Below are 25,678 nucleotides of genomic sequence, written 5' to 3' on the forward strand. Positions count from 1 at the left end.
CTGATGCTACCTCCTCTGTGAACAAGATTACCGGGTTTTTGCGATCAAGAAAATTTAAAATCTTCTTGCAGCGCTCGAATCTGGTATTCCATCACAAATGATTGATAAAAAGGAAGAATCTTTTCCCCGTAACTAGACTGAAAATGAATTATTTTATTAAGCGTGTGATCAAATATACAATTTTGAAGCACTTTTTGTTTTCCAACTATTCGACCCAGTTTGCGCATTCTAAATTAATTATTGATGCGCCTTTTAGAAATAATTATAAATTGATGTTATTATGTTAATCAACCAAAGAAACAGCAGAATCTACCACCAGTCAGATCCGATAAATTTCGCAGTTGCTTTCTGGAAACTGAGTTCATACTGATTAGGAAACCGATCAAACTATTAGCCGATAGAAGATCTGCAGCCTGCGGAGACTCTAAGGGCTCCATTCCAGCATAACCACGAACATCATCATCAGCAGTGGGTAACTGTTTTAATTTGTCCGCCATCAAACGGACAATCGTCACTCATCGCTTTCGTCTAATCGATCCAGGTATGAAACAGATGCAAAATTGCCTGTGCATTGGCAAAATAAGAACACACATTTCGACATCGCGAGAACAAGAATAAATTCATTTCAACATTTATTTTTAAACGGTTTTATAACACAATTCAATGCAACATTTCAATGCGTTCTAAAGTAATATCCGAAATAATAAGAAAAGTAAACTGATTTTTGTTTGCTTGGGGAGAGCTTGTGTTTATTTTGGATCGTTTTGAGGTGTTGATGTGATTGAGGTCACTTTTCACGAATTCCGGATGGGAAGAAATTTTCCAAAAATAAGAGCTGTGTTCTTCGATCGGAAACTGAGCTGAAAATTCGTTCCATTGCGATTGCTATAGTTGCCGCCAGCAAACGATTTCGAATTTTCGGTTGCCGTTCTGCGAAAAATACTGAAAACCGTCACTTATCGTTTTCATGCAATCGTTCCAGTAAACAGTGTTGTAATGGTGGTGATGGCAAAACTGTTTCGCCCGACCAACGTAAGGGTCTCCCGTTAACGAATGAGTACGGTATTTACAGTCGATTTTGGGAATTTCAGTAATTTTCACTACTGAATAAACAAACCATCCGGATCAAAACGCTGTCATAGTTTCTCGATGTGACAACTAGGGGCACTGTAGTGAATGAAAATAAGCGTCCAAACTCTAATTGACGAATTTATGTTGGATTTACAACCAGATGGCGCAGCGAGTAAAATGAGGATGTTTTGTTTTTTTTTGGTATGAAATTCGTTTAAATTTTATAGACAAATCAGAATTTATCCTCAAATTTCCCGGTTTTATTTATTCTTTCCACGCTGAAAAGGTTAGAAAATCATCATTTTACAATGTGCTATGTATATTACGAGGAATGGCTTGTTATAAGTATTGTAACTTTAATTTTTTTCAACTCAGTAAACGATGGGTAGCGTGTTATGCGCTAAAAATACTGCAAATCCTTCTCGTATCGGCCCCTACATAATCAATTATATCAACCAATTTGAGATGATATCGATTTCATTGCAATTATCCATAGTATCAATAACCGGTATTCATTAGCAAGCTTAAAATTTTTGAAGATTATCTACGGGTTATATCTATGGTACAACCGCAAGGGTGACGTAGGACTATCGTTGGTTTAGAGATCATTTGTTTGAAGTTGAATCTAAATCCATTCTGAATGAATAAGTAAATGAATATTTGGGGGACTTTGAAAACGAGAGCGTTACGTTGGAGGCACAAGGTTTTATGCATCCAATATTGGATACAAAAAACCTTGTTCTGAAGAATAATCTTCAGAAGCTTTCCTGCTAACTGCACTTGATTGACAAAACACAAAATCAAATGTATTTGGTCGCTGTGTTATTTGGTTAGAAAACATTAAAATAAACTCTTTCACATGAATGTATTTTCCAATTCCCAGGGGAACTGGAAGATTATTTTTCAGCAACGATTAGATTTTTCCAGATTTTCCTCGAAAATCCATTCCTTCTTTAACCGTGATTCATTCTGCTACGGATTAACGGAACAGTATGATAATCATTTCATACAAAAGATAAAATGTCCAAGAGTTATATGATTGCTATTTATTGACTCGAAAAATTGTTTCAAAAGCTTAATAATAACTTCGAAAAAAGATTATTGAAATCATTCGTATCCGTATGTAGCGCGCCCACTAGGAAACCCATTAATCTTATTGGAATGTGAGATGGGGAAGCTCATACTCACGTCTATGCATTATGCTGTACTCTTCCAATTAATTTCGTTTTTGCAAGCCGAACTGAATATTTTTCAGTCGAGTTATCCCTCTTTTACAGTAATGCTTTTGAATCCGGACACTTTGCATTACATTCAATATCATACCACAGCCATACCATTTTTTCATGTTGAATTTATGCGATTAATAGTTACTAATATAGTTACTGATAGATGCTTGATAGTTACTAATCAATCGCATTAATTCAACATGCACAAAATGTTGTGGCTGCGGTATGATATTGAATGTAACGCAAAGTGTCCGGATTCAAAAGCATTACTGTAAAAGAGGGATAACTCGACTGAAAAATATTCAGTTCGGCATACATTTACATTCAATTCATAAGACATACATTTACATTCAATTCTCTTATGGTATATAATATCACGCTTCCTTTGCTTTCGTTCATTTCTTACTCTACTCTCGCACCCTGAGGACTCGTGTCATCGGGACTAAGTAGACAGCTCGTTAGTCTTTCGGTGGTAAGGCACCACGAAAGCAGCTCGGATAAGCGCACCAGCCGCAGGAAGTGTGAAGAAGTCACATCGCTATCGACCGGGAACTTCACGTAAGCTACCTTTGCAGCGTTTGGAGAGCGTGCTATTAGCTTAGCATATAATCAACAGCCCTTTTCAGGGCTCCAAATTTGATTGATTAGAGTTCAGGAAAAAATTTTGCAGGTCGAACTGAAAGGAGCATTTAGCGAAAATCGTGGTGTCGATGACAATTCGATACCGATAGGTGCCATGGATATGGATTTGATAGTGAAGAATATGAAATACATATATTCAAATATTCAATACATCATTGAATATTTCCGCATATCGAAGAAATCACTTTGATGAAACTGCATTATAAAATTATTTGTGTACTAATGGCGCAATGCATAGTCGATTCTGATTTGCGCTGGGTATTTCCTCGGAGGATTCGATTCCTCCTTTGAGCGTTATTAATCTCTTTAGGGCAAAAGGAAGTACAATGATAATCACATTATTCGAAAGATAAAATGAAGATGTTTTCTGCCAATTTCCTTCAACCTCCAAACATCTCTTTCTCCCGTTTGTCGTTATTGTGTTCGCTAATCCTTTCTCACAACACCCATTTCTCGTTTGAGAAATTGTTGAGTGCGCGTGCGCCAGTGCGCGTAGAGCGGGAATTCCTTAAGATTCACTGCACCTCTAATAAATTGCCGAAAGACGTGGTCTTACGTTGATCGCACTTGATTGAAAAATCCAAAACGAAATGTATTTGGTTGCAGCATTATATGAGTAGAAAGCAAATAATCGCTCGGAAATTACATGATTTTCGCGATGTGAAACATTTTCCGTTTTTCATGTTATGCATCCAATATTAGGGAAAAATAATATTCAGAAGCATTCCTGTTAATTGCGATTGATTGAAAAATCACAAAACCAAATGTATTCGGTTGCAGTGTTATATGGATAGAAAACATTAAAATAAACTCTTTCGCATGAATGTATTTTTCAATTCCCAGGGGAACTGGCAGATTATTTTTCAGCAACGATGATAGCAAAGAGAGTTCCGCGCGTGTATGTGTGTGCGTGGCGGCTGCTCCGATGTTTCAAGCGGAACCGTGGCATCGCTCTCCTCCTGATAGATTCCCTTCTGGCCTAAGGTGCACACACAGACTCTTGGTGACACCGTTCATCAGCGCTTTCATGATGAATGACTTCACCACAACAGCGACAACATTCTCCAATTGCTGTTCAATTATAACTGAGTGGGTTTACGAGCGGCGCTCGCTTATATACCGATTGGTGATTTCAATAGCCTGTTTTGAAAACAATTTTAAGGCCATTGAAACAAGTTTTTGGATGAAAAAGTAACAAGTATATAACGCGTAGACATTTTATCTTTCGAATGAAGTGTTTATCATACCATTTCGTTCAGTTGTTTAAGAGCAATTAAGGCTCAACATCTCGGTCTCCGGCGTAACGCTTTCGTTTTCGAAACTTTGATTTTACACCCCGGTATAGAAATGAAAGACGTAGTCCCACGTCAAAAAACAAAACATCATCACTTTACTCGCTGCGCCATCTAACATCTAATTTACGTAAATCTAACGTAAATTAGTCAATAGCGAATTCGTTTTTAAAACTGTGTTAGTGCCAAACTGACACTGTAATAAACAAAAAAAAGTTTTCAATTTCACGAATGCGGTGGTTTGTTGGTGATTTGTTTATATTTGCGACGACAAATGTACAGTGTCGACGTCTGGTGGCGATATTAGTGCTTGGGAGGTAAATTATTCTCTATCAGATCAGAAGGGCCAAGTGCAGTGTAAAAATATAAAAGTTTGAATGAAAATTTCTACTTCATATTGTTTGATTACCTAACACATGTAAAGGGTGTGTCACATCAAATTGCATCACGAAAAAACCGCTGTAGAAATTCGCCCAGTAGACCGATCCTTTTGAAAATTTTAGACAGTAAAATAAAAACTATTAAACAACTTTTGGCATTTTCTTTTTATTCATACTTCGAGCCCAAGCCCGTATGCTCGCACCTTCCTCTTTACCCCGTCCATAAGGTTCTGTACAACGTCAGGTTGTAGTTTTTTTTGAACAGAAATCCATTTTCTCTTGAAGTCCGCCTCCGATTTGACAACTTTTGGGTTCTTCCGGAGGGCCTGCTTCATAATCGCCCAATATTTCTCTATTGGGCGAAGCTCCGGCGCATTGGGCGGGTTCATTTCCTTTGGCACGAAGGTGACCCCGTTGGCTTCGTACCACTCCAACACGTCATCTGAATAGTGGCACGAAACGAGATCCGGCCAGAAGATGGTCGGGCCCTCGTGCTGCTTCAATAGTGGTAGTAAGCGCTTCTGTAGGCACTCCTTAAGGTAAACCTGCCCGTTTACCGTGCCGGTCATCACGAAGGGGGCGCTCAGCTTTCCGCAAGAGCAGATCGCTTGCCACACCATTTACTTTTTGGCAAACTTGGATAGTTTCTGCTTGCGAATCTCCTCCGGAACGCTGAATTTGTCCTCTGCGGAGAAGAACAACAGGCCCGGTAGCTGACGAAAGTCCGCTTTGACGTAGGTTTCGTCGTCCATTACCAGGCAATGCGGCTTCGTCAGCATTTCGGTGTACAGCTTCCGGGCTCGCGTCTTCCCCACCATGTTTTGCCTTTCGTCGCGGTTAGGAGCCTTCTGAACCTTGTATGTACGCAGGCCCTCCCGCTGCTTGGTCCGCTGGACGAATGAACTTGACAAATTCAGCTTATTGGCGACATCCCGGACCGAACTTCTCGGATCACGTCTAAACTGCTTAACTACGCGCTTGTGATCCTTTTCACTGACGGAGCATCCATTTTTGCCGTTCTTCACCTTCCGGTCGATGGTTAGGTTCTCGAAGTATCGTTTTAGTACTCTGCTGACCGTGGATTGGACGATTCCCAGCATCTTACCGATGTCCCGATGTGACAACTCCGGATTCTCGAAATGAGTGCACAGGATTAATTCACGACGCTCTTTTTCGTTCGACGACATTTTTCCAAATTTACGAAAAATTGACAGTGAAGCATGGCCAACGTGATCTATACACTCTTATCTGATTATAAGCGAAAGCTGAAGATATAATTCCTAAAAAATAAATTTCTACAGCGTTTTTTCCGTGATGCAATTTGATGTGACACACCCTTTAGTCCTGGCACTCACTTAACCATTTGTCGATGCATTTCCTGTTTGTTCCCCAAATAATCACTATTATAATATATAATCATCAGACACAGTTTTTGTTCAATATGTTTTTGCAAAAAGCATGTTAATTCCATCTGAATAGGCTGCGTAGGCTCATCATATACTCATCAAAATCAGATTCCGAATTGGATTACGATTCAAATAATACAAAAGCAAAAGCAGCAGGTTTTTCATTTTCATAGTCTTTATTTTTAGATTTTCCAAAACAATACTCGGAAGTTGACAGTTCAGTATAGTTGTATTGGTGAACTCGAGTGCCAACCCGTGAAACATCTAAGTGCGAAACCAAAAGCTTTCAGGGCGAACCTAGTGCGAAACTAGGTTGAAACTGAGTGAATAAAAAAACGTTTTGATAGCAGTTAGTGTGACACTGGGGTTGAAACTGAACGAAAACGAATTCGCTATAACTGAAACACATTTTATATAAAATATATACATTTGAACACTTCATACAAAACTATGCACATAATCTACCGGACATTGAGACGCACCACAATGGAAACACAACTGCGAGCAATAATCTCACGTAAAAGGATGATGAATAACAACGGGAATCTTGAGAAGCCCAACTTGACGGAGCGACCGCCAAAGTGGAATCGCTTTAATTCCCCGTCACTCCTCGGTTTCATGAGTGGAAAAACGTGCTCTTTTTGGACGGAAAAGGTACATTGCAGGCAGCACAATCGGAATGATTTGTGAAATGTTTCCGACGGTAAAAATAGCACAAATTTCTTACGTCAACATGGATGAAGTGGATGTTTCGCATCCTGTTTTCCATCATTCAGGGGCCTTACATGTAACACAATACTACATCGAAATAAAGTGGTTCAGTTTGATACAGTATGAGAATGAAGAATTATATTCCAAATAGCCTCCCCTTGCAACAGACCAACCCTGATTCCGTATTGTGTCACTCAGCTAATTGTTGAACAAATCGTACACACATTCTGTTCCATACTGCTCACTGCTCACACCACTTACCCTTGAGAGCTTACGTTTTCCGGAAGGACAATCTTTAACCTTCCGGAAGAGACGTGGATGAGCACCGGCGTGACATAGGTAGTTTGGAAAACAACGCTCTCAATTCTCCCCATATGAATATGTTCGCATATGCATGCACTCTCCCCCCCCCCCCACCATGAGGGTTAAATTTGCAAACTGCAATCACCTTGGAAATATTTCTGCGTTCCGTTTCCGCCAGTAACGTCCACGGAACAGTAAAGTAGACTAATGTGGGTGAACTCATTATAAACGTAATTTCACGGTTTCCAGGGATTTATGCTTCAAGTGCGGACGGAGTATTTGAAAAAAATATTTTCATTGAGTATCGGCAACTTGTTTTCTGGTGCTTCTTAATTAGTGTTTAAATATAGTGTCAATACGCCGGTTATCGAAAATAGTCCACAAAAAGGTCTTCGACAAGAAACTGTCATGGCAATTGGATGATGACTTGATGAATGGTAGATTTGCTTAAATTTATCGGCCTTAGGTGGTGTTTGCTCCCCGAATTGTACCGAGAGGTTATGATCAAAACGTTTATTTTCAGGGAGAGCTTGGGCTTGCGTTTATGGTTGAGAAGTATTTGAATTTCATAGTAGTTTTTATTTACTGGATGATGAATGAACATCAAGTTCGCAGCAACGCCAACCAACTTTTTCATACGTTCCCTGATATCCTGATTTTACTGAAATGATCCTGATTTCTCCCGATTTTTGCACTTATTATATTATCAAAATAAAAATCACCCGCGAAAATATACGAGGATCCCTGCCAATGTTGAAAGCCTCTGAAAAAGAACCGAAGAAGAAGAAGCGTTTTTGAAGGTACAGGGTCCACATTTATGAAATCTTGAAGTTGGCGTGAAAGAAAGATATACTATCATATTGATCCGCCCGAAGGCAGATACAGATTCATATATTTTGAATGAAAATAATTACTGAATGACAATGACATACATTTCCTGACGTTTCCAAAATAACTCATCATTTACACTCGGCAAGATGTGTTGGATTTGGATTTGCCATTGACTTAGTGGACAAAAAATTGTGTTAGTCCAAAAAATCTTTTTTGATTTGATTTTTGATTTTTTCCGCCAAGTCGAAAATTTGTCCGCATAATTTTCCAAAGTTTAAGCTTTAAAATGATGAATATCCCATTTTCGTTACATTGATTTTTCTCGAAGTTACAGTGTTACAAAAATCACAAACAAAAATTCGACTTCACACTCTGTTCCTCTAATTTTTTTGTCGAGTGTATTTAAATAAAAATGAATCGCCAAATGTGTTGCTAAACGCAAAACTCGAGAGATCGTTCGCTGTTAGTCCAATTGAAATATTCATTGACGAAGTTGAGGTTTGTGTTGACTAAAGAACTATGAACGCGAATTGTGTGTGCTATTAATGTTATACAACCATGTCACCATGTCAACCATGAATAAAGGGTGTGTCACATCAAATTGCATCACGGAAAAAACGCTGTAGAAATTTAATTTTTAGGAATTATATCTTCAGCTTTCGCTTATAATCAGATAAGAGTGTATGGATCACGTTGGCCATGTTTCACTGTCAATTTTTCGTAAATTTGGAAAAATGTCGTCGAACGAAAAAGAGCGTCGTGAATTAATCCTGCGCACTCATTTCGAGAATCCGGAGTAGTCACATCGAGACATCGGTAAGATGCTGGGAATCGTCCAATCCACGGTCAGCAGAGTACTAAAACGATACTTCGAGAACCTAACCATCGACCGGAAGGTAGAGAACGGCAAAAATGGATGCTCCGTCAGTGAAAAAGATCACAAGCGCGTAGTTAAGCAGTTTAGACGTGATCCGAGAAGTTCGGTCCGGGATGTTGTCAAGATTTTGTCAAGAATTTGTCAAGTTCATTCGTCCAGCGGAGGGCCTGCGTACATACAAGGTTCAGAACTTGTTGATAACAAAAGAGCCCCAATTCGATTGTGCTATAAATTTGCTCATATTACGCTCAGAATTTTACTTCATATGCAAATACATATTCTATACATAAATTTTTATTTGCAATTGTTCATACATTTAACTTCAGTATTGAATTGTTATTTTTTTCAAATGTATTCTAAGACTCGTGTCAGTGAGGCGCCACACTGTCTGATAAGTGAATTGATGTATTTACATACAAAGATCAAAACAAACGAAACAAATTGCTCTTCTCTCACAAACACTATTACCCCATTTTTACACGTGGTTTTACGTATACTACTACAAAGGTTTGCTTCCGCCTTCATCTTAAATCGAGTGAAATGTTTGTGTGGCATCAGCATTAGGAAGACTAGAGCGAGACGACTTGAATTATGATTATGATGATGTTTTGGATTATAGAGGCTTTAAATTCGTCAATTCATTCGCCTCTATCCTTGAGAAGGACCAATTTGGAACACTAAACTAAACATTCGACCTTAAAAAAAGGTCATTTCGAAAGACTCGCTGTAGTCTGATAGCCAGATGACTAATGAACTGTGAATACTTTAATTTTGAATCGCGAATGTCTTGTTTATACTTGCTGAATAGAATACGGCGGGGCCTATGTTGCAATACTTGCTTTATCCATATTGCCCGTAGAGCGAATGCTGCATTTGCATTTCAAGCGACCGATTTACGCTCTTTTGATTAGCAGTGATATTTGAATATTGTTTCTCGCTGATGCATACTCGGCCACGGAATCACAATAGGAAAATGTGTATTCTTCCAATTTTCGTTAATTTAAATCATTTATGGGTTAAGGAACCGTTATGGAATGATTATACATATTTTCATATACATATTTCCTTTTTTCACTAACAACAACAAGATTAGCAACTAAACAACTACATTTGAGCAGGAGTGGGTCTCAACATTTGAGCAGGAGTGGGTCTCAAAGTTATTTTTTTCTCAAAATTTCGAAATGCCAGAAAATCTATAACATTTTTTTGTACTGTGTATTTTTTTTTTATTTTTTTTTATTATTAGATATTTGAAAAAAAAACAGTTTGAAGATATTTATCAATCTAGAAAAGCCGTAAGAGCACATTTAAATATGAATTAGAGCAGTACTGAATCTCTAAATCCCAATTTTTTTTTTTCAGAATTTAAATATTTTTTTAGTACTAAAGTTTTTGATGAAATTTTTTTTTGATAATTTTTCTTGATACACCGTGGTAAGATGTACATTCAGTATTTTTTTCAAATTTTTATCTCGGATCTATTGAGGATGGCGTGAAATAAACGAAAAAGTACGTTTTCACTATAGATCCTACGTCAAACCACATAGGGGTTCAAATAAACCACCAAAATTTCTTATTTAATATCCTTTACAATATTTGCCATACAGCTAGTGATTTGGTTTGGGGGCACTTTTTACTCCCTTACCCGGCCAGGCCCTTTGTCTCGAAGAGAAATGTCAAATTTTTGGGTTCGTAAACAAAGCAAAGTTCACAGCTATTGCAAAGATAAAAAAGCCCGAAAAACAAATTCAATTTGATATTATATTAGAATTGTGATTAGGAAGAAAAGGTTGCGAAATGTACGCTTATTCCACAGAGGTGGGAGCTGAGGAATAACAGGAACCCTCTATCGCTGAATGAAAATGAGTGAATTTGTTTGTTTATTTTTTTGGTTTAATATTTCGGTAGTATTCAAGGCTTAGTCGAGAAGCATTTGAAAATATTTCGGATACAACCGTGTTCCAACCAACTTTCAGAAGCACTACTATTCCTACAGCTTCATAATTAGCGGCCGTTTTGAACCTTCTGACTTCTGGTCGTACCAAATTAATGTAATAAAAGAGGAAACTTTTTATTTGGGATGGTTCAACCAACAGTTTCATCAGTGTTCAATGAAGTGAGGCTACTTCTGAATACAAGCTATGTATCTGAATATTCCACTTGGGAAGTGTTGATGCTTATTGCATTTCTTTGTGATTCCATTGTGCTAAAATAACAAGTGAATAACTATGCAACATACTAGAAGTGTTGTATTCATGCTCACATACTGGTACAAATAGACGTCAAAACCTAAGAAAATGCAATTGAAAGGTTTAGTGTTAATATATTAACTATAAATTAGGAAATGTCCTGCTAAATCAGAACGGATGGTATTCCTAGTTCTGCAGCTTTTCTGCTTACATAGTGTTATCTCTGCGGTAAGGCTCATATATGTAATCGAGGATTACGAGAGTTTTATCTGATACCAATATCGGATTTCGATTTTCTACTCAAGATTTAAAAATAACAGTTATCAACAGTTATCAGTTCTCAAAACAACCGCGCATTGATGATTACAAAATTATGAATAGTCGAGTTGTCTTTCCTCCGATTGAACACATATATGCTCGTGAAACATAACGAATACTTCTTAACAAGAGAATGTTTATGAGATATGTCGAGAGATTTCTTTGCGAGTTTTTCAGACCAAAAAATAATACCGGTAAGTGACGAACGTTGTATGCCCCTCCGAATACCACGATACCGCTCGGGGTTCGGCTATCTTATCTGATGCGCCACTTTCCAAGCGCATCTTATCGAGAGTGCGAACGCCGAAATTCGTCATTATCGATGACCTTTTAATTGACAAGTGTGTTCAATGGTTTGTCAAAATTTGAAAGCGACAAGACCGCTGCTGGCAGCCTCAAGCCTTCCTGCGACTTATCGCCGTCGGCGAATCTTTCCGATAAGTCCCCTGTTGGCTACCACTACTGACCTACTCACGATGTCGAGTCGACGATGCGACGATAGCTTTTCAGTCTACCGAAAGAAACGTTCCACAATGGTTGCCGTTCGTGGTTCCGCGTCATTCCTGCTGCTTGGAAGTTGCTGGCTTCTGCTGGTCGGAGCAACCCCGGCGAAAAGTGGCCACAGCGAGTTTTACACCTCCGTGACTAATATGGCGTATCTGGTCGAAAGTGAGCAGCACATTTTGCAGCGGCTCGACAAGTACATCCGGTTGGCCGAGGAGAAGATTCGATTCCTTCGACGTCAGAAGGAGAAGCTGATGGTCGATATCGGAGAAGCTTTAGCCGATAAAGTTGGCTACGTGTCGAATCCGATCAACGCCTTTCTGCTGACGAGGCGTTTTCTGGTGCACTATCGAAAGCTTGACGAGCTAATGCAGATGGGGTTGGGTGTGCAGTTGATCGATGATTCGTCAATGGTTCCCAGCGACGCGGATTACAACGGGGTGGTGGAGGCGCTCGGACGATTGCAGGAGACGTACCAGCTGGATACAGCCGAACTGGCTGGGGGGAAAATTCGTGGCCGTACCGTAAGCAGAGAGCTAACGGCTGAAGAGTGTTACAAGATTGGCGCAGCACTTAGCAAGGATGAAGGGATTGTGTACGCCACTTCGTGGCTAAGGGAGGCACTTCGCCGCTGGACACTGGGGGATACTTCCGGCGTAAGTAAATCCGAGATATTGGCCTATCTTTCATACACGATCTTCATGGATGGCAATTACGAAGAGGCTCTGAGTGTTGTTAAACAGTTGCTTAAATTAGACCCTACCCATGAGGAAGGTCTGAAGCGAAAGGAGACCATCGAAAACTGGTTGAAGTATGTCGAGGTCCACGGACCGGCCCCGAGATCTGTCAAACCTGAATGGTCTCTGTACAAACCACTGTGTCGTGGTGAACATCAGCGTCCCGTAGCCGAATCTTCAATGCTACGTTGTCGGTATGAGCGCAGTAAAAGTCCCTTCATCCGGATTGCCCCCTTCAAATTAGAGGAACTGAGTTTGGATCCGTTGATCGTGTTGTATCACGATGTGGTATCCGACGGGGAAATCAAACAGCTGATCGTGATGGGTAAACCTCTGCTCAAGCGATCGATGGTTGGCGAAGGACCCGAGTCGAGAGAGATCTCCACAAGCCGCACTAGCCAGAATAGTTGGCTCAAAGATTACGACCATCCTGTTGTCCAGAGGTTGACCCTTCGGGCGGCAGATATGAGTGGTTTGAATATGAGAGCCGCCGAGGAGCTGCAGGTGAATAACTATGGAATCGGGGGACACTACCTGCCTCACTACGATTGGACCCAGGAGAAGACGGAAGGATATATGGGGATGGGCAATCGTATCGCAACATTGATGTTCTATGTAAGTAACATTGCATCTTAGGAGTTCCGAGACTCCATTGTTCGCTGTTTCAGCTGTCCGATGTGGAGCAGGGAGGAGCGACAGTATTTCCACGACTCGGAGTTGGTGTGTTTCCGAAGAAGGGGTCGGCCATCTTCTGGTACAATTTGCACCACAACGGAACCGGGGACGATCGGACACTACACGGAGCCTGTCCGGTGCTTCAGGGATCCAAATGGGGTACGGCATTGCGTTCCATCGGTATTGACATGAGTAAAAATTCCTTGTTCGTTACTTTTAGTGGCCAACAAATGGGTTCGCGAATTTCATCAGGAGTTTTTGAGACCATGCGAGCTGTCTTCGGGCAGCACAAGCAACGATTCCAAGTAACAAACGCTCCAATAAACAGATCCGATTATTATTTATTTTATGTATTTGTATAAAAGACAGCCAATCGACCCCTCCAGACAACAAACAATTTTCAGAGCGTCAACTTCGTTAAATTGCGTATTTCTCGAGAAACCTCCCCCAACAAAACAGAAAATTGAATCCTATTCAATCCGGACACTTCGCTGCCGGCAAATCTGTTTTTTTCTTATTGTTTTGTTTCTCCCTCTGAGTCAAAAAATTTAACTATAAAGAAGAAAAGTTGGATTTACGGGCCGGGGATGAAAACTGAACCAACGCTGAAGTTATCTTGTTTTACTTCGAAAAGTTCAAACACATCTTGTATCCGTCCGCCCGTGAATGGGATTTGGCAAAAGAAGAGAGCATACGGATTAGGACGTGAAGGATGTTTCCCCAACTGCAGCTTTGGGAGTTGCGATGGAAAATTCTGAGGGGCACTGCTTGAGCGAGACACTTATTTCGCATGCCACATAAAGTTCACAGAAATTTCCCCGATTGTGCCGGAGCGCAGGTGAATGTAGCTTTGCGATAAGATGAAAAGCATGTTGAATTGCTCGTGTTATTCCACAATATAAATATCGCTGAAAGTGAAGCAATTCTCTATATGAAGGAAATGTTATCACAATAAAATTAGCCACAATTGCATCTACTTATAAGGACCTTAACCTAGTTTCGGGCTACAGTAGTCATCACTGGCGCGTCTGCTACTGTTGTCTTAGTTATGAGACTACTTGATAACATTCAGTTATTTTACAAAACATATCTTCGTGAGTAACTTTTATTTGTATAGTTAAAATGGAGAATGTGTTTTTCAGCAAAAACGTAGCGTAAGTTCATCGACTACCTAAAGAAGGTGATCACCGCTCGATCGTGTACCACTTGTGAAAAAGGATTTAAAACTCAACTTTCCCACAGGACCAATCTGTTTTGAGCGATTCTCTTCAGTGACTTTCTCTTTCGATAACCACGGCCTTGCAGACAGATTTTGCACCAGTTTTCCCTTCTATACTTCTGATCGTCGAACAGATTAGGAAATGCTTTTACCGCTGAGTTATTAACCCTCCTGTACTCGCATGCAAAATCATAACACGTATACTCGCGCACGGTGTCACAGACCGAAAGTTGAACTTCTCTATAAAATTGCTATTGTATATTTTATAGGCTTTGTTGGCATTTATCTGGAGAAGAGGGTATAATTGAATGAAAAAACTCCAGAAAATAAGTTTTCTTCATTTTCATTCGGCTTTAATAGTTATCTAATTTAGCCTCCTTAAAACAGAGTAACTTTTGGTACTCCAACACAAATAACGAAATTTGACTTTTTTCCTGTTATTAATTGAAAGTAAGCAACTGAATATAGTTCATGAAAGTATAAAGAGCTATGAAATAACATTAAAACGTATTTATCGATTTAGATTTTATTGGTGTAAGAATCAGAACATACCATAACTGCATGCTCGAGACAAGCGTAGCGTGTTTTTCGGTTCTTTTTTCGAAGAGAAGAATATATAACGACCTTCTAGATAGTTACCAGATGATAAAGGTTCTGGAATTTCAAGTTTTCATATTTCTAATATTCTTTGTTTTCGTGTTCTTGGTTAACAAAAACTTAATGCCTGTTTTTTATGGGGCATAAAAGATAATATAAAAGTATATTTAGGAACTTTCTGCGACTCGTTTTTTCGTCGATATTGTTCAACTCATACATTATAAAAAAATATCCCCGATACTGTAACTGTAAAAAATAACCATAAGCCACCGATTAGTTCATAAAGGGTGTGTCACATCAAATTGCATCACGGAAAAAACGCTGTAGAAATTTAATTTTTAGGAATTATATCTTCAGCTTCCGCTTATAATCAGATAAGAGTGTATAGATCACGTTGGCCATGCTTCACTGTCAATTTTTCGTAAATTTGGAAAAATGTCGTCGAACGAAAAAGAGCGTCGTGAATTAATCCTGTGCATTCATTTCGAGAATCCGGAGTTGTCACATCGGGACATCGGTAAGATGCTGGGAATCGTTCAATCCACGGTCAGCAGAGTACTAAAACGATACTTCGAGAACCTAACCATCGACCGGAAGGTGAAGAACGGGAAAAATGGATGCTCCGTCAGTGAAAAAGATCACAAGCGCGTAGTTAAGCAGTTTAGACGTGATCCGAGAAGTTCGGTCCGGGATGTCGCCAATAAGCTGAATTTGTCAAGTTCATTCGTCCAGCGGACCAAGCAGCTGGAGGGCCTGCGTACATACAAGGTTCAGAAGGCTCCTAACCGCGACGAAAGGCAAAACATGGTGGGGAAGACGCGAGCCCGGAAGCTGTACACCGAAATGCTGACGAAGCTGCATTGCCTGGTAATGGACGACGAAACCTACGTCAAAGCGGACTTTCGTCAGCTGCCGGGCCTGTTGTTCTACTCCGCAGAGGACAAATTCAGCGTTCCGGAGGAGATTCGCAAGCAGAAACTATCCAAGTTTGCCAAAAAGTACATGGTGTGGCAGCGATCTGCTCTTGCGGAAAGCGGAGCGACCCCTTCGTGATGACCGGCACGGTAAACGGGCAGGTTTACCTTAAGGAGTGCCTACAGAAGCGCTTACTACCACAACTGAAGCAGCACGAGGGCCCGACCATCTTCTGGCCGGATCTCGCTTCGTGCCACTATTCAAAGGACGTGTTGGAGTGGTACGAAGCCAACGGGGTCACCTTCGTGCCAAAGGAAATGAACCCGCCCAATGCGCCGGAGCTTCGCCCAATAGAGAAATATTGGGTGATTATGAAGCAGGCCCTCCGGAAGAACCCAAAAGTTGTCAAATCGGAGGCGGACTTCAAGAGAAAATGGATTTCTGTTAAAAAAAAAAAACTACAAAAAAAACGTACAGAACCTTATGGACGGGGTAAAGAGGAAGGTGCGAGCATACGGGCTTGGGCTCGAAGTATGAATAAAAAGAAAATGCCAAAAGTTGTTTAATAGTTTTTATTTTACTGTCTAAAATTTTCAAAAGGATCGGTCTATTTACTGGGCGAATTTCTACAGCGTTTTTTCCGTGATGCAATTTGATGTGACACACCCTTTAATCTTTCATGATTATAACTTTGTAATTTATGGAAAGAACTACAAACCTTCCATAAGCTCACATGGCAAAATTTAAAACCATCATCACTTTCACCGCAGCGCCGCCTAGGTGTAGATTTGTACGTTAGATCGCCAAAAGAGCGCTCATTTTTATGTTATTAAAAAAGGGTGACGTAAATTTTCGATGAAATAAAAAATATAAGTTTCTTATCTTTATAAATAGAGCAAAACATAGTTCGACAATGTTGTAGCCCCAGTTATTTGATACATCTGTTTAGAACAAAGTTTTTTTTCTATCTCTTGAAATAACCGATATAGCGCTTTTTTTAAATTGCGTTAGGGTGACCATGAAAAAAATGTTTTACCCCAATTTTTATATTTAAAATTCTACATGCAAACTGTCTTCGAAAGACTTTTACAGCTAACTAATCCAAACATTTTGCGATGCAGAACTTGTCAGTATCTCAACTTTACTCAAAGTTATTGATATTTCTTCGCAAAAAAACATGCTCTTTTCATTTGTTTGTCATTCTTTCTGGGCGAACATAAAAAATGTTTGTTGATGGAATTTGAAAGAACAGCTTCCACTCTATTAATATGTGAATTTCAAAACTATGTTATTTTTTGTGTTTGAGTAAATTAAAATTGATATCATAGGTTTTTGGATGAAAACAGATCAATAACATTGAGCAGGATTAAGATATTGACAAATTCTGCTTCGCAAAGTGTTGGTATTGATAAGCTCTAAAAGTCGTTCGAAGACAATTTTGATGTAGAATTTTAGATATAAAAGTTAGAGTAAAAAAACTCGCTTTTTCATAGTTACCCTAATGCAACTTAGATAGAAAGCGTTAAAAACAACTTTGTGGGAGATATTTATTCAAAACAATATGTGGGAGATATTATAGACAAAACTGTCTCTGTCAAAAATACAAAGTTGAGCGCTCACTTTCATGTTATAAAAAAAAGTCACAGGAGGGTTGTGTCCGAGCCACGACCGCCTAGTTGGCGTAGGATTCCGTTAGACTATCTGTTGATTTTGGATACGTTATAAGAATTACATCGTTAAACTCTTTGATAATGATTTGGTGGCTCTGGAATGGGCTGTTTTGTTTGGTTGTTGGGTATTGTTTATTCACTCCACCAGTGTCTACCGAGTGATGATGCCAGTAATGATGACCGACCCCTTACTGTCACTTTTCGGCAAATCAATGTACTATATCTGTGCGATCAAATCAAATCAAATCAGTTAATTGACTAAACGAAGTTCAACACGTAGAATCATAGTGAATGGTTCGTATGGATTTCCACCCTCCGAATATTACAGTGTGATGTTTGTGCATTTTCGCTGAATTAGGCTCGAATAAAACGTCGAGACGAATCCTGTTTGAACTGTGTGCTTCTCCATCTCTCACGCGGAGGCTCCTGCTCTATTGAATCTTTTATGCTAAAAATAAGAGCCCACACCCACACACCCCCTGGGGTGTACATCTTTTGTGAGGCCAATGATGACAGTTTTCTTGATTTCTGGGAATTCAGAAACATGCTACAATGTATTAATCGTGGTTCGTACGCGTGGACGTTTATCCACCCATGTTTAATCTTCTAGAGGATTGTGTATCTTTCACTGGAAAACTCCTGCCTGTGTATGTAGCAGCAAACAAAGAGTGAGCTCATGATCGCATGTGTAATTTGCAGTGAGGAGAGGGACATCTCAAGTCATGAACAAATCAGGTATGTGAATGGGTTGCCAAGGAAAGGCGTTTTGTGGCGTTTGCGATGGGAGCGTGGGGTATTCTCCTCATCATTCCCAGCAGAGAACGGGTTCTGCTTCGTGTGCTGGGTGTGCGATTTCTGTGTGTTCTTGTGAGCCAATTCATACCGGAATAGAATATGGTTCTTACTTTGGATCCCTTTGTGTATGTACTTTCTGGTGTAGGAATAGAAGACTTCCGAGCCAAGGAAGGATCCGTTTTATTCAACTTATGCAGCTCCCTCCTATTTCCAGCTTTAAGACGACAGTTCATTGCATACGAATTTGCATTCAAGTGCTTCGTGCCGTACCGTTTATAGCATACTACCAGGCGCTTCCATGCGGTAATATTTCCCTGCGTCGAGACGAATATCGAAACCGTCTCCAAAACCTAAACAAACATTTCCCCTCCCTTTGGGAATAGCTTTCATCGATGTGTGGGCGATGGAAAATTATCCGGTCGGAAAATTGTTCCGAAACCCTGTCCACGTCCGTGGAAGATGTATTTCCAGAGGCGTAAATAAATAACACGGAAAACAGTGGACATCGAGTCAATGAGAAATGGCAACTGCCAATTGGCTACACATAGCTCTCGCTCATCAACTCGACACGGACATAATTATTTTATCGCTAGAGGCAGGACAAACATCTGAACCATCGATAAGATAATGCTCATCATTCCCCGGGGGAGGTTGGCTATTAATTGGACGTCGAACCCCCAACCGCGTGGCGCGTTTGTTTTTTCTATTCTCCGAAAGAAACATTAAAAGTATGCTCTATTTCTGTGGCCATCGAAAGAGAATAACCACCAAACGGAAAGTTCAGAGATCACAACATTTATCACCGCAATGCAATTTAATTAGTGTCGACCGCGTGACAGGCACGCACCCCTTCCGTTCCGAGAGGTCCTTAGGGAAATTTTCAGCATATTGCTGTCGATTGTCAGACATGGCGCATCCATCCATGGCACGTGCTGTGCACGATGCCACAGGCAGATGTGTGTGTGTGTGTGTGTGTTGGTTTACTACTTGTAACTATCATTACCTTTAACTTCTGGAACATGGCTTCAGCATCCTTGTCGCCATCGTTCTTATCCGGGTGGTACTGCAGTGCGAGCACTTTGTACTCGGCCTGGATTTGCTCGACCTGTGGGAAATGAGGCGAAAGAATTGGCAATTAGACATTACTTCGAAGGAAACGAATACCGTTCTAAATCATATTTCGGACGCTTAAGGCATATGATACAGGAAACAGATCTAAACTTTTTGCACAGGGATTATTTGGTTGATATTTTTAACATATTAGTTCAATTTGCTTTTAAGCTTTCTACGTTGGTACCTATTTGTACCTAACATTAAAAAATCATCGAATAAAGCGCTTCTCAAATGAAGCGAATAAGAATCAAACTACGGACACTAAATCAAATTTGTTAGTAATATGTAACCGATTACTCGCGGTTGGCTCGAGGTTAGTATTACAAAGATTCTCATAATTGGGATGTTGCAGACTCTCTGTTTGTGTGGCCGACACGGGATACTTCCTATTGGGGTGCAACTGACCATTAATCAGCGACGCCCCCTTAGTCTGTACCTCATATCAATCGTGGTGCATATCTCTTGACTCGAAGAATCCAGGGTAGAATAGTCACTGGGCGGTACAATCTTCAGCTCGTGTAGAGTTGTCACAGTAAACTGTTAACGATGATGAGAACTAATGAAACACGGGAGAAATTTAAATATTGATGAACGGGTAAATTCTACGTGCTCACGCTGAGCAAACGTCAATACAAACGATAATGAGTAGTGTTGTCATATTTTTGCCGATTATGTTATAATTCAAATGTAGTTCTCATATGAAATGATAGTGAAACCAAGGGATTACTCTAAAGAAGCAATTGTGATATTAATTTTATAGTTATATCATCATATATCATATCATATTATGCTTAATGAATTGGAAGGTATTAGAACAAAGTATCCGAAATATGATTCAGAACGGTAGATAATATGCCAGCATTGTCTGTGGATATTTGAAACAGTCGTCAAGGAGATCGATTCAGTTATTATGAAACTCAACTCAGAACAGACATCAGTTATATTTCCATTTGCTGCACTAGCACTACAGACAAATAGATATTAACCATGGTGAAAATGATTCAATTTAACAATGTGTTTCTGGCTTCACGAGAGTGTGATAGGAATACATTTACTCATCTTCTAATTTTATTCTCATTTTACAACACCCGATTCATATTCATTCTTAGATTCTCGCTCGAAATCCTCCAAAAAGTTGAGAACGTAATGATTAATCTTGAGGAGAAGGTGGAAGGAAGCCACAAATGGCTGCCACAATGGCGCTCATTTCTTTCATCTCCCTCCCTCACCCCTCGCCCGATATGCAAAAGAATTCAATAATTTTGCGAAACAGTATGTAGAAAATGATCGTTTTGGCACACTCTCCATGAAGTGATATCAACCAAACTCTAATCGATTACTCACAAGGTATTAAATTTTCATGTGCCATCGCAATGTATAATGAAAAACATCGGAAACCTCGAGCTAGTGCTCTTTGAAACTTGAAACTAACTTTAAAAAATCATATCTCAAAAATCGAGATATGTTATGTAAAAAATCCTCAGCTTTCAAGAAAAAATATAGAAAAATATTAGGCTGTCAAAAAAGTCCTGCGGTATTTCCGCGAGGTGTCGTTGTAAGCGCGTAGTTCTAGTTGTATTCATTGTATCGAGTCATACTATAGCTTGTTGGAAAGGTATTTATAAAGGCGCGCTATAATACAGTCCTTGACAGTGTTTTGTTTGGTTAAGTCGTTAGTGAGTTATAGTGTCGCAAATATGGAGCAAAATAAAGAGAAAATCCGACATATTTTACAGTACTACTATGACAAAGGCAAAAATGCATCTCAAGCTGCCAATAAAATTTGTGCAGTTTATGGACCCGATACAGTTTCCATTTCCACCGCACAACGATGGTTTCAACGTTTTCGTTCTGGTGTAGAGGTCGTCGAAGATGCGCCACGCTCCGGAAGGCCTGTCGTCGAAAATTGCGACAAAATCGCTGAATTAGCCGAGAAAGACCGGCATAGTAGCAGCCGTAGCATCGGCCAAGAGCTGGGGATAAGTCATCAAACCGTTATTAACCATTTGAAGAAGCTTGGATTCACAAAGAAGCTCAATGTATGGGTGCCACACACGTTGACGCAAAAAAACATCTTTGACCGTATCGACGCATGCGAATCGCTGCTGAATCGCAACAAAATCGACCCGTTTCTGAAGCGGATGGTGACTGGCGATGAAAAGTGGGTCACTTACGACAACGTGAAGCGCAAACGGTCGTGGTCGAAGCCCGCTGAAGCGGCTCGGGCGGTGGCCAAGCCTTCATTAACGGCCAGGAAGGTTCTGCTGTGTGTTTGGTGGGATTGTCAAGGAATAATCTATTATGAGCTGCTTCCCTATGGCCAAACGCTCAATTCGGACCTGTACTGCCAACAACTGGACCGTTTGAAGGTAGCACTCATGAAGAAGAGGCCATCTTTGATAAACAGAGGCCGCATTGTCTTCCATCAGGACAACGCCAGGCCACACACTTCCTTGGTGACGCGCCAGAAGCTCCGGGAGCTCGGATGGGAGGTTCTTTTGCATCCGCCGTATAGTCCGGACCTTGCACCAAGTGACTACCATCTGTTTTTGTCCATGGCGAACGAGCTAGGTAGTCAGAAGTTAGCCACAAAAGAGGCCTGTGAAAATTGGCTATCCGAGTTTTTTGCCAATAAGGAAGCGAGCTTCTATAACAGGGGTATTATGAAGTTGGCATCTCGTTGGGAACAAGTCATCGAACAAAACGGCGCATATTTGACTTAAAACAGATGATTGTAACTAATTTTATGAACAAATGAAAATTCAAAAAAAATACCGCAGGACTTTTTTGACAGCCTAATATATATCGTCCTCTAGTCCAAAGCCATAAAAAACAACAAAAAACGCCTACAATCAATAATTACGAAAACAAAACCCTTTTTTGCTGGGTTATAAAAGGCTAACTCATTGGCTTCAATTTGATATGTCGATCATCTACAACGGTTCAATGGTTATGAATTTTTGAAAAAGTCATTTTTGGTGATTTTTGGAAATAATTGATTTTTCGACCCACACTAAAATGGAAATGGTCACCCTAACGAAAAAATAAAAAATACGGGGATTGTTTCGTGATAAAGAACAAAATCACCACTTTTCACTAAAAGCTGAGAACCACTATATCGGCATGGAATTTTTGTATATTTAATTTTGCAACTAGCTGACCCGACGAACTTCGTCCCGCCCAAAATAGATTTTTTGATTTGAATACTTTCAAACATCCACGTTTTCTTACAAAGTGAACGTTAATGAGTCCAATCACTGAACTCTTCATTAATTAATTACCCTTTGACCCTTTACAATTTCCTTTCACTATAAATTGTCTAGTACTTCTACAAAAATTCGTCTTTATAATATAACATTATTTTCAGACACAATTCTCGTTCAAGATTCTTCAAGCATTTGGAAATAACATGTTTCTCCGTTGCATGGAATACGTGTTTGATACAGAGAATATTACAAAATAAAGACAGCTCAAATCGGACCATTTCTTCCTAGGGTCTAGGGCACACCAACACATTTGGCCTTCCATTTTTGTTTATATAGATAGAAGATATAGGAATGCGTTATTCCGTCTGAAAATCGTTTTCCACTTACGAACAAAGATCAATTTCGATAGCGCAAACATCGAATGGACTAACAACGCTTATTATAATGTAATTTTCGAACATGTGGGAATTCAATTTTCCGAATTTTCCGACCTTCCTTCAGGATTTTCCGAAAATTTTCCGATTTTTCTCTTCTTTTTCTATATTGATCTACTGGAAGAGACGAATACAAAAAAATACAGGAGGCTAAAATCGGACCATTCCTTTTTCGGGGTTTCCAACCAACAGATTTTGCCTTACATTTTTATTTATATAGATTGTTCATCAGAACACATAGTTCATACATTTTACTTCAGTATTGAATTGTTATTATTGTTATTTTTTTGACGTAGGATTACGTCTTTCGGGAACATATTGGGGTACAAATTGAAAAATGAAAATCGATCGCATCGTGAAAAATGTCCAATTTCAAACGCTTGTTACTCATTCATTTCATGATGGATTGATGAGATGTTTACATCATACGTTGTCGGCACTCCATAATAATTTTTCACATTGAATAAAATAATATATATCATGTAACTAACAATCGAACAATTAAAAAATCTCAACCACCATCCAAACAGAAGATACCTAGGCCTGATTGATCGAAATTGACGTCATTTCTTTTTCGCGCCCGATTCGTTCGTTCAGCGGCAAGCTGCATGACAATCGAGTAGGAGGCGCCTACTTCACACATACCAAATGATATAAAAGGATGGAGCGTTCGTGGATTTTATTCATTTTTACAACGGACGTGGAACGGACAACAGTGGAGAGCAGCAGCAGTGGACGCGGCTAATATATAGACGAGCATCGCAGCTATGTGGTCAATAGGCTAGCTGTGCCTCACATCAAGCTTCTATGGCAGTATAAGCAGCGGCAAACTACTACTACTCTACTAGTGGCAGCAGCAAGCATCGCGAGCGGAGCATTTCGTGCACGCTCTCTCCATCAGAAGTGCGAGCACACGCTTCTTGGAATCGTGAAAGTGCAGCAGTGAACTTCAAGACGAGCATCGAATCTGAGCGGCTAACAATTGAGCTGTGTCTCATATCGAACTTAAGTGGCAGTAGCAGCAGCAGCGGCGGTAAACATCGAGGCTTAACATCAACAATCGAGCTGTGTCCCGCATCGGTCCAGTACTGATGGCATCAGCAAACATCATGAGCAGAAAGTTTCAGGCATGTTCTCTCTTTCTGCTGATGCTGCTGCTCAGTCAGGTTTCTCATTTTGTTCGACGCTCAGATCGGTAAACATATATGTTTTTAGTGTTTTAAGTGTGGTCACATCAGATCAACATCAACCAACATGACTTCATGCGGCAAGGAAGGCAAAAGAGGATCGAAGCGTATCGCAAGGTTTTACATGACAATATCCAGTGTATCAAACTCGCTATTCGCCGTTTAGCTCGACGTGATGGTGTCAACGAAAACCACCAAAATAAAAACAGAAATAAGCAGCAGCGGCTCCGAAAAATCTACCGCTGCCAAAAAAACAACAGAAGTGAATTGTTGTTTTTGTTGCTCCATAAAGTTTTACGCAAGTAAATATGTCGAAATATATGTTCACGCAATATGAGCGCCAATCTCGTAAACGTGCCTTGGAGCTGAAACAACTTTCTATCACTGATACCGAAAGCTCGATTGTAACACTGGTGATATGAACAAAAAATACACAACAACCAAACCAAACGGCCCTTTTCAGGGCCATCAGATCATTATCAAAGAGTTTAACAATATATTTTTTCAAACATCCAAAATCAGCATGCGACAGATAGCCTAACGTAATCCTACGTCAACTATGCGGTCGTGTCTCGGACACAACCTTCTGTGACTTTTTTTTCAAATATATGCTAGGACTCGTGTCAGTGAAGCGCCTGATAAGTGTATTGATCTATTTACGTAACAAAACCAAAACAAACGGTGTGCTTTGCTCTTCTCTCACAAACACTATTACCCCATGAAAACACGCGGTTTTACCTATACTACTACAATGGCTTCTTTCCACCTTTACCCCAATTGCTACACGCGAGTCAGAATGACTGACGAATAGTTATGAGCTAGTGCACATACACACATCAAGTTCAAAATATGTACGTTTTATATTTCAGAAGTAGCTGCTTCTGGCTTTAAAATGAGGTATAACTCAGCAATAATTCATCCCAAATTTAAAACGTTCCAAAAAATACTTCAAATTTTTTGTGTGAAGTTTATAATCCTCGATTTATGAATCCACTTGAGATGTAAATAACGATCAAAGGAGATAGACCCTTTTGACATGTTGATCTAGCAATTATCTTGGTAGCACTGCACTGTCAATATGAGTGGTTAGTGATCCCCGATTTTTGAAATTACTTACTTACTTTACGAATACTTTTCAGCAGTTTGTAATTCGATACGATTAATCGCCAATAATCGATTAATCGACTCATCGTCACACCGAGAAAAATAATAAGTTAGACTAATATTTCTCATTTGCTAGAAAGTCAACTGGAATCAAAAAAGTGTTCATTCCGCCTGAAAATTAATTATTATCTTTTACGCTCCCCAAAACTCGTAAACGAAGCCCGATTCTCGTTGACCGCATTGGACCTCGTTTATCAGTTTAGGGGTAGCGTCAAA

General features: G+C 39.8%; 2 protein-coding genes across 2 annotated transcripts in view; one reads left to right on the forward strand and one right to left on the reverse strand.

Annotated features, from left to right (window-relative positions):
• Positions 1-25,678, reverse strand: part of LOC129762140 (J domain-containing protein) — a 96,769-nt gene that overhangs the window by 8,452 nt on the left and 62,639 nt on the right. The window contains exon 2 of the mRNA XM_055760133.1: positions 19,362-19,463. Within this exon, the coding sequence (XP_055616108.1) occupies positions 19,362-19,463 (102 nt within the window). The remainder of the gene's footprint in view (positions 1-19,361; positions 19,464-25,678) is intronic.
• LOC129762137 (prolyl 4-hydroxylase subunit alpha-1-like) lies at positions 11,778-13,495 on the forward strand. The gene is made up of 3 exons (XM_055760129.1): positions 11,778-13,102; positions 13,156-13,321; positions 13,383-13,495. Exons 1-3 carry the CDS (start codon positions 11,780-11,782, stop codon positions 13,469-13,471), a joined length of 1,578 nt encoding a protein of 525 aa, XP_055616104.1. The 5' UTR covers positions 11,778-11,779; the 3' UTR covers positions 13,472-13,495.

The sequence above is a fragment of the Toxorhynchites rutilus genome, chromosome 1 (assembly GCF_029784135.1).
Source record: "Toxorhynchites rutilus septentrionalis strain SRP chromosome 1, ASM2978413v1, whole genome shotgun sequence".
NCBI classification, from domain to species: domain Eukaryota; kingdom Metazoa; phylum Arthropoda; class Insecta; order Diptera; family Culicidae; genus Toxorhynchites; species Toxorhynchites rutilus.

Bases quoted from the DNA above. Each gene is read 5' to 3' on its own strand.
- LOC129762137 (XM_055760129.1), top strand. From the start codon at position 11,780: ATGGTTGCCGTTCGTGGTTCCGCGTCATTCCTGCTGCTTGGAAGTTGC. The intron at 13,103-13,155 runs GTAAGTAACATT...TCGCTGTTTCAG, and splicing joins TCGCAACATTGATGTTCTAT to CTGTCCGATGTGGAGCAGGG. The intron at 13,322-13,382 runs GTACGGCATTGC...CGTTACTTTTAG, and splicing joins GCTTCAGGGATCCAAATGGG to TGGCCAACAAATGGGTTCGC.